We start from the raw sequence: 14,677 nt of genomic DNA on the forward strand, positions 1-14,677 counted from the left end.
AAATAAATTCTATAACTATATAAAATTTCTGCAAGATCTTCAGATGCATTGTACCTAACAATTGCATTGTTAGTCGTAAAGTAAGATTAAATTATTTTATATTGCTAAAAGAGTGTGGTCAAATAATTTTTTTTGACTGATTGGTCAAAAAAATTAGTGATCTCGTTTGCATGAATATAGAATATTATATTTTGTTATTTTAAGGAAGGTCCAATACAGCCATACAGGCATGCACATTCATGCAAATATATAGTGGTAATATATTTGAAACCGTGTTAACTTTTTGTGTGAGTTTGGTATAATAAGTTGAAGCTCCACACTACTGAATTGAATCCAGCCGTAATATGATGCGTTTTGGGCTACATATAAGTATATATATATACATATATATCTATATATTTTTTTTTTGAAAAAAGGGCTACATATAAGTATATTTGATTGATCTTATTCGTAGCTGATTATTGATTTGTAGAAAATTTCATCCCAATACGTACCACTTCACGATCCTCACTTTAAAACTATATATTTTCTATGTAACTTATTTAAAAAACTATATTGACACTAACTAAAAATGGGTTAGGAAGTGATTGGTAGCTGCTGTAGGTACTGTCCACAACCCTATTTATTTTTACAGCACCAAATTCAGAGCAATCAAGTTTTAAATTTTTTTTTGAAACCACAGCTCTTAAAATAACCTACTGCTGTACAAGTGCTCTGCATAGCCAAATATCCAAAGCAATTTTTTAATACTTCAATAAAATTTTACAACAATAAAATCTAAAGCCACAACAAAAAATCTACAGATTTTTTTCTACAGCAAAATTTTTAAAGCTACAGTTATTACCAATCGGAATCTTAATATGTAGAGTTAACATTTCATGATGATAAATATTTAAATAGCATATATTCGAAATTCTGAAGTCCACTTTGAAGTTTTATGTTGAGAGTTGGATTTGAAATTTTGATCAGTGAGAATCGACTAATTGTTTTATATGGTTTTATCGTTTAATCATACACTATTTTTTAGTAAAGCATTTGCTGTCAGAAACTCAATAATACGACAAGAACATGATCGACGAACTGCCCATATTTATTATATTTTGAAGTCGAGCATATCTATTATAGTGGTTGTTTCTCATAAAAGATAATCAAGTATGTCCATTTTGTTAGACTTTGACATTTTAATAGGCAGATGTTTACAATTATATAGCACGTCATAAAGTTGTCAAAGTAAATTAAATATGAAATATCACGAAAGACATTTTAATGAGATGTTAATATTCAAACTTTTGTAGAAGAGCCTAGAAAAAGGTTGAACATAACGATATAAGTTTGTATGGGTCTAAGTCGACCGTTAATGGCACTTAATTAGGTTTTGTCGGTAACAAAAGAAGAAACAATCAAAGGTAAAGAATATTTTAAAATTAGAAAGTTGTAACTGCAGTCGTGGAAATTGTAAACGACGTTGAAATGCAAATAAATCATTTAAATATCATTCGTTTTTGTCATAATGCAGTTCTTCTATATTATCCGGCATTTATAAGACTTTTTTATAGTGATTGTTATTTTCATATTATTTGATGGGCTATATTTTCAGTATGAGTATTTAAATAGTTTTTCAAATTCATTCCGATGTACAGTTTCTCTTATCAGTGTTAGCATTGATTGTATATATGATATACACATCTATAGTTAGTTTTTTTATAGAAAACGGATCGTCTCAAGAATTTCATCAAACCATTATTAACGATTTTGCTAAATTACCCTAAAATTTATACAATAGGACTAGCATATTTGTACCGTTATTGTTTCCTTTTACGACGCTCCAAGAACAAAACCAGAAGTCAAAAGGGGAGGCAAAAAATGTGTAAACCTAGAAAGATACGAAGAAGCAATCAATTATGGCATGTGAGTAAGAAAAAAAGAAAGTCAAATATATGTTCCTCGTTCGTTCCATTAGAATATAATATTAATAAACTTAAATAAGGACAGTTTTACAAAGAGTATATATGAAAAAGTATTTGTATTTTCCGTATATTGACTTTTTAATAGCTGTGAATTTCCGCCATTTCCTCTATATTTAAAGCCCCCAAGCTCCTCTCTCTCTTCTTCCTATTATTCAAAGTTTCAAATCAATTCACATCCTCCCTAAATCCAAATACCACAGCTCGTAGCAAGATACATATAGTATACTCTTGTGTTTGTTTCCTTACCTTCTTTGATCAATATAACTCATTAGAGCTCTCGTCAAACTCGTAACCTCTCAATGGATGAAGAGATCGAGATTCCTCCGTTCTTCCTTTGCCCCATCTCTCTAGAGATCATGAAAGATCCGGTGATAGTCTCTACCGGAATAACCTACGACAGAGACAGCATCGAGAAATGGCTCTTTTCAGCAAAAAAGAACTCGTGTCCGGTCACCAAACAAGACATAACCGACGCAGATCTCACCCCGAACCACACTCTTCGCCGTCTGATCCAATCTTGGTGCACTTTAAACGCATCCCACGGCGTAGAGAGGATCCCCACCCCAAGACCTCCTATCTCTAAATCTGAGATCGAAAAGCTCTTAAAAGATTCAGCCTCTTCTCATCAAAACCTAGCCAAGTGTCTCAAAAGACTTCGTCATATCGTTTCCGAGAACGCTAGCAACAAGCGTTGTTTGGAGGCGGCAGGAGTACCTGAGTTCTTGGCCACCATCGTAAGCAATAAAGACTCTTCGATGAGTTTGACCGACGAAGCCCTCAGCTTACTCTACCATCTTGACACTTCAGAGACATGTCTCAAGAATCTTTTAAACAACAAGAAAGGTAACGATATTGTAAACTCGTTGACGAAGATCATGAACCGAGGGATATACGAGTCAAGAGCCTATGCGACTTTGCTTCTAAAAAACATTCTTGAAGTAGCGGATCCAATGCAGATCATGACTTTGAAGCCAGCGATTTTCACCGAGGTCGTGCAGATCTTGGACGACCGGATCTCTCACAAGGCGACAAAATCTGCGTTGCATATATTGGTGAACGTATGTCCATGGGGAAGGAACAGACACAAGGCCGTGGAAGCTGGAGTGATCTCTATGATAATAGAGCTTCTCATGGACGAGAGTTTCTCATCAGATAGGAGAGGTCCAGAGATGGCCATGGTGGTTCTTGATCTATTGTGTCAGTGTGCGGAAGGAAGAGCAGAGTTCTTGAACCACGGAGCAGCTATAGCAGTGGTGTGCAAGAAGATACTTAGGGTTTCTCAGACAGCAAGCGATAGAGCTGTTAGGGTTTTGTTTTCGGTTGGGAGGTTCTGTGCGACGCCGGCTTTGCTAAACGAGATGTTACAGTTGGGGGTTGTAGCGAAGTTGTGTCTTGTGCTTCAGGTTAGCTGTGGAAGCAAGACTAAAGAGAAGGCAAAGGAGTTGCTTAAGTTGCACGCTAGAGTTTGGAGAGACTCGCCTTGTCTCACAAGAAATATGATTCTTGCATACCCCTCGTGATGAAAAACCAAGAGGACAACCTACAATCATATACACGAGTCTGATTCTCAACAAGTGCAATCACTTTATATGAAAGTTATTCTTCGTACGTATTTTGTTGGAAAGACTAGTGGTTTATTCCTATAGTGAATCCAATATTTTTAGTTTTTGTTTTATAGTTTCGATGTTCAAGATGTAGATAATAGCGGAGATTGTTCATCAAATTTTATTAGTAATAAAAGTTGGGAAGATATGAATGAAATCGCATGTTACATGCCTATTCTCACGTTATTCTGAAAACGCTTCTATTTGTGGCATGGTTTTTAAAAATATATCCTATTCCATTATTATAAGTTTTCGACTACAATAATTTCTCATGGCTAATGATAAATAAGATGCATAGATCAGTTTTATAATATATAAATTTAGATCAAATTGCTATAGTACTGAGTTTATTAATTAATCCAACGCATGTTATCTCGTTTTAAGTTTTAACTGCAAAAAAAAAAAAAAAAAGAGTTTTAACTGCAAAAATCCATGTATGTTATATGCAATCAGTGCACACACGGTGTCGGTACAAGAATACAAAGGCAGAAATGTCTTACCTTTAAGTGCGTAATTGGAAGTAACCAATTAGGTTTAAGACGAAACCTATAAATCGATCACTGATCCAATTTGAATATCTCTACATGATAGACTTCAACAAAAAACTGAAGAGTGACGGCAACAAATTATTGATTCTAGAGATATAGTAATATGGAAAAGAAAAAATTATTGACTATAGAGATGTAGTAATATGGAGAAGAAGAAATTATTTCAAGCACTAACATTGTGGTTGAAATTTCAGATGGCATCGGGTTGCATTTCCTTCTTAATTTTTTCAATTAGAGTAATAATGCCTTTCTTTGGAAAAAAAAATTCATAGAGAATATGCCTTTGCGTCGAATATAATGCTAGTATACTATCGGTTTAAAAAAGAATATGCTTTTGCATTGAATCTAATGACTAAACTACTCTTGGTTATAAAAAAATGTGTAAAATTATCATTGACCAGGGAAATTAGAAACGCAGGTCAAGAGTGAAGACAAATATGTATTATGTGAAATATATATATATACAGAATACTACAATAAGCCACCCAAATAAAAATAGAACAAAGAAGTTGACACCGAAAATAACCAGGAGCATGCTAGTGTTGAACCATGACACCCACCCATATCACATAAAAACAGATAGTGATCACTTTTCATTTTAACAAAAACATAGTAGTAGACATATATTGCGAGCAGCTTTACTAAATCTTGATGCTTTTTAAAGTACATAAAGTGGGACCAGACTGGACCATACCTTGTAGGCTACTAGGCTGTAGCTGTAGTTGACCAGTAGATAGAGAGATTCATTATTCATAAATAAATAAACAAACCTAAAAGTCTTCGACTTGATAAATAAAACAGTTGTATTTGTATACTTTGATTTAAATGTTATTTTATGTGACGTAATTTGATAGTTTACCGTAATGGGGTGTCTCTCGAGCTAACATGAGAAACGCCACTGATCGGAGAGTAAAAAACACTTTTTTGTTTCTATCCTTAATTGTATCAGATTTTGAGGTATGTAAGATCTTCAAGATTGTAATAGCTCTTTCTGTCTCGTTTGTGTGAGGGTTTGTAAATTCATCGTTGTCCACTTGCGATTTCATTGCCAAATCTTACACGATTGATATATAAAAAAATAACGAGTTTCTAAAAAGCAATGATGGCCCAGTAATAAATAAGTACAAAGATAGATATGTGGGTTCGAAACTTAATTACCCTCTTGTCTTTGGATTTAAATGCGCCATATATAATTCACTCGATACCTGCTTTTCAATTTATACGTATGGAGTACATCGCTCCACCCCTTTCCACGGGACTTGGAGTAGTAACTGCAACAACCAAATTAATTGCTACATTAAGTACACCCTCGTGAACAATATTATTATCCACATAGTATTTAATAATACTTTTTTATTTTTTCTTATCTGTATCCACGCATCAGTGTTTCAAGTTAATTAGGGTTGAAATATGATTTTTTGTATAATTTGATGATTCTAATAGTTGAGAGTATTTTACAAGTTAACTAGATTTAACAAATTTTATCAAATATTTTTATATAGATTTTCATTACTTGTGAGACCGGTCTAACTTCTAGAAAAACTTGTAATGCTCTACTCAAAAATACAAATGTATGCCTTCATTCTTCAAATAATTTTTTTATAATGCCCTATATACAACCTTTTTTTTTTGTAAAAGTTGGGATGCCCTAACCGACCGGTTCCTTTGCTTGTGCATGCTTGTGTATAGAATTATATTGATTGTTATCCCCTATATATTAATTGAGGAACATTTGAAAAGATGTAACCTCAATTTTGTATTAATTAAAAGAGGCCCCAATGCATAGGTGGCACTCAATTAGGTAGTCAATTACATTCAATTGAAAAATAAGTAGGTCCACATTCGATTTTTATATGTTGTTAGATACATATGTTGGTCAAACTATATGATATAGTGATATGATATGATATTTTCTTTCCTTAAATAAAACCTACGGAATTACCATAAATGACTAATATATATATGACAATTAATGATTTTAATAATAAAGATTTGATAACAATTTATATCTCCTCCATCATTTTTTGTTTAATTTTATATTATTAAAATAAATTAAACAATCAAATTAGCTATAAAAATAAAATTTAGATTTTTTCGTATATGTTATATTTTGAATTTTTAAAAACGACAATAAATGACTAAAACTATTAAAATTATTATGTTAAAAATTAATGATCAATGGTTTAACATTTTTATTATAAGAAGATACACATGATTTTAAAACCATATGAGTAAAAAATATCATTTAATAATAAAATAAATATATATATATATAGATTAAACACTATATACCATAAGATTACATAAATATTTTAATATTAAAACTTTAAATGAATTTTCAAGAACATTTATAAATTATAAACTTATTAAAGATTTCAGATTGAAAATTTTGTTATCGATGATTTAAATATTTTGTTATAAAACGATATGAATGATCATAGAACCGTATGATTATAAATTCTTATTTAATAAATAACTATACAAAATATACTATTCTTAGAAAAATAGGTTGGTCTATCTTAACTTATATTACACTTTTTATTAAACTAACTATCGAATTGATAAATAACGTACCAAAAACTGTTTTGCACTTTCCTTAAATAAAAGCTACGAAATTACCTAATATGATTAACGTATATGTGAAAATTAATTATTATGAATAATAAATATTTGATAACAATTTTTGTATCTTAGTTCTTTTTTTTAATTTTATATTATTAAAAGATATTTAAAAATCACATTAAATATATAATAAAAACATTTATATTTTTTCTTATATGTTATATTTTGAATTTTTCAAAACGTCTATAAATTATTAGAAATTTGAAGATTCCCACTCTGAAAATTTTGTGATCAATAGATTATTTTTTTTGTCATAATAAGTTACAAATGATCATAAAATTTTATTAATATGAACTTTTATTTAATATTATAAGAAGATACACATGATTTTAAAACCATATGAGTAAAAAATATCATTTAATAATAAAACATATATATATATATAGATTATACTATATACCATAAGATTACATAAATATTTTAATATTAAAACTTTCAATGAATTTTCAAAAACATTTATAAATTATAAACTTATTAAAGATTTCACATTGAAAATTTTGTTATCGATGATTTAAATATTCAGTTATAAAATGATATGAATGATCATAGAACTGTATGATTATAAATTCTCATTTAATAAATGACTATATAAAATATACTATTCTTAGAAAAATAGGTTGGTCCATCTTAACTTACATTATATTTTTTATTAAACTAACTATCGAATTGATAAATAATCTACCAAATATTTTTTGCACTTTCCTTAATTAGAAGCTACGAAATTACCTAATATGATTAACGTATATATGAAAATTAATTATTATGAATAATAAATATTTGATAACAATTTTGTATCTTAGTTCTTTTTTTTAATTTTATATTATTGAAAGATATTAAAAAATCACATTAAATATATAATAAAAATATTTATATTTTTTCTTATATGTTATATTTTGAATTTTTCAAAACGTCTATATATTATTAGAAATTTGAATATTCCCACTCTGAAAAATTTGTGATCAATAGATTATTTTTTTGTTATAATAAGTTACAAATGATCATAAAATATAACGCATATGAATTTTTATTTAATAAATATTCAAACTAAATAATATATATATATATATATATATATAAATACTAATGATTTAAAGCAACAAGATTGGCTGATCAATTTAGTCGTCCAGTTGAAATCTTTCAAAAGTATGTGAAAGACTAAAGTCAAAGTAAATATGGATTTAGAATAGTAGTTATATTTTACTAACTGAAATACCGAAAAACACCGAACCGAACCGAAACCAACCCGATATTCGGATTGAACACCCCTAATCCAAATGAAGCCAAACTATTGTTTCATTCTCTAAAATATAATAAAAATAATAACTTAATCCCGCGCAAGGCGCAGGTCTTATCCTAGTAAAATTTTAAAGTAAGAAACTAATGGTGATATGAGAAAGGGGAAAGAGAATCATTTCAATTAGGACAATTCTTTTAAACAATTCCCAAGAAGCAAAATGACCAAAAAGTCTAATTTCTACTCTTTACTTTATAGATATACTAGTATTGATCCCGTGCTATGCACGGGCGTTTGTTTTTATAACTCTATACATTTGTTTTATAATTTACAATAGAAAGTTTATTTGGAGGGTTATGTAATTTACAGTGGAAATAAATGATATTGATAGTCATATTTATTGGTAAACTTAAAAAGAAAATTTAAATTATATTGTTTATATTACAATAGTCCAATATGCATGGATTATATGAGATTATAAACACACAAAATCAATAATAAGAAAAATCAATCTGACTATAAGAAAAACCAACCTGATCAGATGAGGTCTTGATCTAGAAAGTAGACATATTTTTTTTTCTGGTTTTCTCTACCAGTGGAGTTTCTTAGATCACATTTGTTGTCTTTTAATTATCCTCTCTTTTTTTTTTTTGTGGTGATTCTTAAATTTCTTAGAGGCTTTGGACGTGTGCGACTCTGTTATTCTTTTTTCCTTAACTATTGCTACTACAACAAATGGAACAATAAACATACTTCAGCAAATCGAAATTGATTTTGTCCATTTAAAAAATGTTATTACATATCTTGTTTGCTTTTACCTTTACCTTTTTTACTATATAGTATGTAGCTTTTATCAATATCTTAAAAAAAGAAAAAGAGTTATAAATAGACCAAAAGAGTAAAAAATCATGAAAAATAAATTAATTTGAGAATGAAGAATTTGGGTGTTTTTAGTTTCACGAACCTGAATTGATTCTTCATCCTCTAATTTTGAGTATGCTCCAACCTATCATCCATAGCATATTATTTTGCTCATTTAGTTGAAAAAAAAATGAAGACTATTTTTGGGTCACTGTTTAGAAACTATTTTGATCTTCATCTAAAAATTGTAGATTTGAGACTATGAATACTATAATTAGAAGTTCTAGATAGATAAGGTTAGAAGTTGAAATCTCAGTGAGAATCAATGGAGCTATTGCAAAAAAGAAGAAGGTAACTTGCAATCTCTAAACGAAGTAGAGTTGAATTTAAATATATAGCAACGTAAGTGGGTTTAAAGAGAGATCATGGATGTAGTGGGATTTCATTTTGTAAAGAAAAATCAGTTGATAAACGACATTTCTTTTGCATTTGATTTTTTTTTTGCATTATTGTTTTCTTTTTAAATTGTAAAATAATTTCTATGTGTCAGATTTTTATTGGATAAGTGACTTGTGCTTTAGTATATAAGAGATAAATAATAAAAATATTTTTAATATAATTTCGAATATATGTTTTAAATTTGAACTTTTGTTTTTAAAAAATTATTTTTAAAATTCGAAAATTCTTTATAATAAAACTATTTTTACAATTTTTAATTTTTAATTTTTTTTTTAAGATTTGTGATTCGTATTATGTTAAAATTATGATTTGTATTATTTCATTCTTTAATTTTGTGTGTTTTTGTATGTGAATATATTTTATTACATTGATTTCAAAAATCTTATGAGTATAACTGATATTTTCAAAGTTTGAGTATCAATACTATTAAAACAGAAGGCCATTTTTTGAAGTGCCCTCCTGTTTCAACAATATTTACAAAACATTGCCACTAGATTATTTTTAAGCTATGATTTTAATTAAATGTTTTCTTTTTTATTTTTTTTCCATAAATCTCAGATAACCACCTCCTAATTCCGTGTGATCTTTTTCCACTACTTTAGTAAATTTACCATTGTAATTATAATTTAAATATAACTTTCCTATCCTTGCTATATAAATTAACATATATCGAATGTTTATAACCTTTGGTTAACCCGGTTTTTGTAAATTTGTGCGTGCAAACCAACTGTGTATATATCTATGCTTTAGAGAAAAGTTTACAGAAGGCAGAGAAAGATAATAATATAGAGCTTTGACTCAAACAGGGGAATACAAGGTCAAAGAATCAAAGGAGAATTGAAAATGTTGGTCACACAAAACCTACGACAACATGTTCCTCGAGCTACAATATTTTATACACGAACTTTGTGTTTTAGTTTGTTTGCTTGGTTTTGATTAGATTTTTTTACTTTGGCTATAATTCATGATATTATCAGAATTCTTTTCTCTGCAAGCTTCAACACTAACAATTGCTTATTCAGATACAGACGAAACTATAAACTAGCTATGGTCTGTTTTTTTTTCAAATTCATGACTTTATTTAAAATATTAAGTTGATTTTTTTAACAGTTGGGTATAAAAAATAACATCTTTTGAATACATTTGTATATACAAAATTCTTATATTTCTATAAAATAATGAGATTAACCATAATATTTTTTTTTGTAACTGATTAACAATAATATTTTATTGTTGTAACTTAATAGATCTCGAAAACCAAAAATAGTATATTATTGTAACTTAATATATCTCGAATAATCTATATCCCTAGAATATTTCTAATTATAAACAATTTTAATATGTTTACTATCCTATTAATTTTCTAGCGATAAGAAATATATAAATATCGAATCAACACAACAAATATAATCATTCTAAACCTTCAAACGCTCTATACCCTGATCTACACTTATGAATTCTGTTATCAAAATCAGTAACTTGAGTGATGTTAAACCTTTCAAATATGCATGGAGAGTTCGGGTGAAAGTGTTTCATACATGGAAGTCAAACAATCTCAAAAATAGTTATTCTCTTGAGATGGTCTTAACAGATGAAAATGTAAGCTATATTCACTAACTATCATCCATTTTAACTATATTTAATATGTGAACTTTAGCGTCTTTTTTTTTACAGACGAAAATATAAGCTATATTCACTACCTATCGTCTATTTTAACTATGTTTAATATATGAACTTCCCTATTTAGATGGATTATATTTAGTTTCTCTTTCTTGAATCTATTTAGTATTTTAATCTGCTTTTGTTAGGCTTTGCTTTTGTTCAATGTACTTCATCTATGGCTATAAATATATTTCTTTCATATGAGTATCGGTCTTTGCTCGGCTTATGAGTAAAATATCTCTGCTTGGAAGAAATTTAATGGATTTGGAGTTGGTTTTTTGACCCAGGTGAGAATCAGAGGCTGGCATTCTCCGATGGGAGCGGTCCGACAATGTGTCTCTCTTTAGATCTATCAGATTTTCCTGTGTTTTGATCACTGGCGAGTCAAGTTCTTCAGTCCAAAAGCATTTATTATGAGCAAAAGAGATGTTGCTCTGGGAGTACAAGGCTATGGAAGATCCCGGCTTACGGAAGAGACGAAGACATCACCAGTGGTTCGATTTCAGGGAGGACTTCCGCTGGTAGACCAAAACAGATTTGGTTAGTGGTTCTCACGTGTTTTAAAAGCATTTCTGGCCTCTAGACTTAACAACTTTGTACTCTCTTCTTTTAATCTTACATAGCAACTTTGTACTCTTTTTTTTGTTAACTAGCAACTTTGTACTCATTTCCTGGATTTTGAGCTTTATAAATGATATGTTGACAAAAAATGAAAAAAATGTAAATATGGTTTACCTACAAGCGATCGAGCTATACTTTTCTCTTCAAATTTTTTTCACATTTACTCATGATTAACATTATTTGTATTATAGTTTCTCATAAACCTTCTTCCCTATTAACTTTATAGAAAACAATGTTTCTTTCCACGGACTACAATGATATATAAACATACTTTTCAAAATTTTATAGATGAGGCAACATTGATTTCCAACTTATTTGAATCTGTTGCTAGATGAAATGAGTAACATGATAAATACGAACCATGAGAAATATGGTTTAAGCTTTGATCAGCCAACAAAATTAAATATATCCCATATTTATATCTGGTGTAAATATGGAGACATGTTTGAAACTCCACGAATTTTGTTAGTATCTTAGAAAATATTACCATCCACAAAATATAGGAACTTCCATAATCTCCTACTATTATAATCCTATTAGTATTTTGTGCAGTTCCAGAAATCTATGCGTAAGCTATATGTATAAATAGTATCATACCTAACATTTTTTTATGATATCAATGTTCCAAGAAAAAACCAGTCATGTATTCTAAGAAATCACTGTTTTAAAAATGACAACAGTAATAAATACTTATTCTGTTTCAAAATGTTACATGTTTTTAGATTTTCATAATAAAGCATATTAAATCTTAGTATTAAATGCATATTTTTGTGATTAACTATTTTACACAATTTTTAACCAATCAAAATTCAATAAATAAATTTTTTTTTTGAAGTTTACAATTTACCATTATTATTTAGTAAAAAATGCACTGGAAAGATAAATAATATATTTTTGAAACAAACTCTAAACCATCGATTATTTTAGAACTCAGGGAGTATAAATCAATTATTTGAAATTCACAAAAAAAATGATTATACCAACAAATTTATGCTTCAGCGTATAAACTGAAAACCAAAAACGAACTGAAACAGAACCAAAAAAAGTGAAACCAAACAAAAAATAACAAAACCAAAAATTAATCAATGTTCACACATATCTAAACGGTTTATACCCAAATATAATAAATACATTTTATATACCTAAAAATATTGATTATATTTAGATTTAAAATTATAAAATATTCTAAAAACTAAGATATAAAATATATTGTATTATTCAATAGACTTTTAGTTTAAAGTTTCCGAAAAATTCTTATTTTAATATATTCGATTATGTTTTATTTCAGATATATATATATATATATATATATATATACATATTATATGAAAATCTATACTATATATTGAGAAAGTATTTATTATTTAATCATCCCATTTGTAACCGTGGTTTACAGAAATGTGAATGGTTCCCATTTTTCTAAACCCAAAGAGCTAAAACTATACTGAAAATCAAACGGGTATCCAAATATTAAACATAATATAATATTAATTTATATCTGTATAGAATATAATTTACCAAAAAAATATCCACCCCCCTCCCAAATTACATGAATTACCTGGTTTTCAGTTTAACTCAAGGTTTTTTTGCGTTTTTTGTATTTTTTGCTTTAAATCCAAATTAAAGCCTAACTATTTTAATTTGGCTTACTTCGGTTTTAATAAAAAATAAAAACCCGACTCGAACTACAGATCGCCTGAATTGATCTAATTCAAAAAATACATGGTTCTCCTAAACGGGTCCTAACACCCCAACCCCAATAACTTGAAAACTGAATAACCCTAACTGAGACGAACCTTAAACCTGAATGCCTATCACTATGAAAAGTTAAAATAAATTACTCTCGGTTAAGTATGTCAAAACTAAAAAAAAAAATTCAGACCAGAACTTAGTAACTGTTGAATAAAAACATTTAACCAAAATATTATACCGCGCTTTGAAAGCGCGGGTCAAAATCTAGTTATGATTAAAATAAACAAAGAAAATTTACGTCCAAATAACAATAGATTTTAATAGAATTTTAAAATCAATGAAAACCAAATTTTTCCAACAACAAAAGATTTTGATTTTTGAGTGAAATTTCAAAATCTTCACCCTAATAACAATAGATTCTACTCAAATTTTAAAAATTCACAAACCAATAACACAATAATATCTCGAAATTTAACAATTCTTCTAGAATTATTTGCCCAATAACTCCCTATATGTACGCTCCAGTGTTCCAGTATTCATATATACACGCGCCCTTGTATATCTGTTTGTGCAACCATTAGATATGCATACATGGACCGGGCGTGAACTACCAAACAATTTTGACGCCGCAAATGAAGACGTTTCTATGCGATCGCTGTAGCAAATTTCAAACGTATGGCTTAAACTTAAAACTAAATGAATCACATGTTATAAAATCGGTTAAATATTCAAGGACCTAACAGAGACACGTATTCTACGACTATGGTTTTAGGTTTTGACCCGCTCACTATTATTCTCCTTTTATAACTTTATCAAATATTCAACGTATGGTTTTGACAAAATTGCCAAAACCTTTTGTACGTAGTTTCCAAACCAACCAATAATTTTCAGATAAAACTTTAAAGCATTTTGTCAGTCTGTCCATATAAATTCATGGCCACAACCACAAATAGTCAAAATACTTAACTTCGCAGTTTTGGACAATGACAGACATAGTTGGGACATATATGTGGCAGAAATTGGAACGGCGGGATCATGGTTATCGTCTTGACATTTGGTTAGCTACATAGGTTCTTATTGACAAGGTGAATATACTAAAAAATTTATCTTCGGTTTGGGTCAACTGAAATGTATATCATGACTATGAAATTTATTGCATTTTATCAAGACGATTTTATTTCTCGGATCATTTCTCAAATATAACCAGAGGTCATTCAACTCTGAAGGGTGCCAATAACCTTTCCTGAAACTACCAAAACCCGAAAAATAAACACTGGAGACAACTATCAGTGTGCAAGATCAACCCTGCTCAAAGATATAGCTCGGGAAGGTTATTAATGGAGAGAGGAGAAAATAGCTGATAGATACAGAGAAGGAAAACGTTAAAAACTCCTTTTTCAAAAAAAA

The 14,677-nt window shown here is 28.9% G+C and overlaps 1 protein-coding gene across 1 annotated transcript; it reads left to right on the forward strand.

The window, feature by feature from the left end:
* Window positions 1-2,006: 2,006 nt before the first annotated feature.
* On the forward strand, window positions 2,007-3,728 carry LOC125602495 (E3 ubiquitin-protein ligase PUB23-like). Its single transcript, XM_048774110.1, has one exon. The coding sequence runs from the start codon at window positions 2,267-2,269 to the stop codon at window positions 3,485-3,487; it is 1,221 nt and encodes a 406-aa protein (XP_048630067.1). The 5' UTR covers window positions 2,007-2,266; the 3' UTR covers window positions 3,488-3,728.
* Window positions 3,729-14,677: the final 10,949 nt, after the last annotated feature.

The sequence above is a fragment of the Brassica napus genome, unplaced genomic scaffold (assembly GCF_020379485.1).
Source record: "Brassica napus cultivar Da-Ae unplaced genomic scaffold, Da-Ae ScsIHWf_2870;HRSCAF=3654, whole genome shotgun sequence".
NCBI lineage: Eukaryota > Viridiplantae > Streptophyta > Magnoliopsida > Brassicales > Brassicaceae > Brassica > Brassica napus.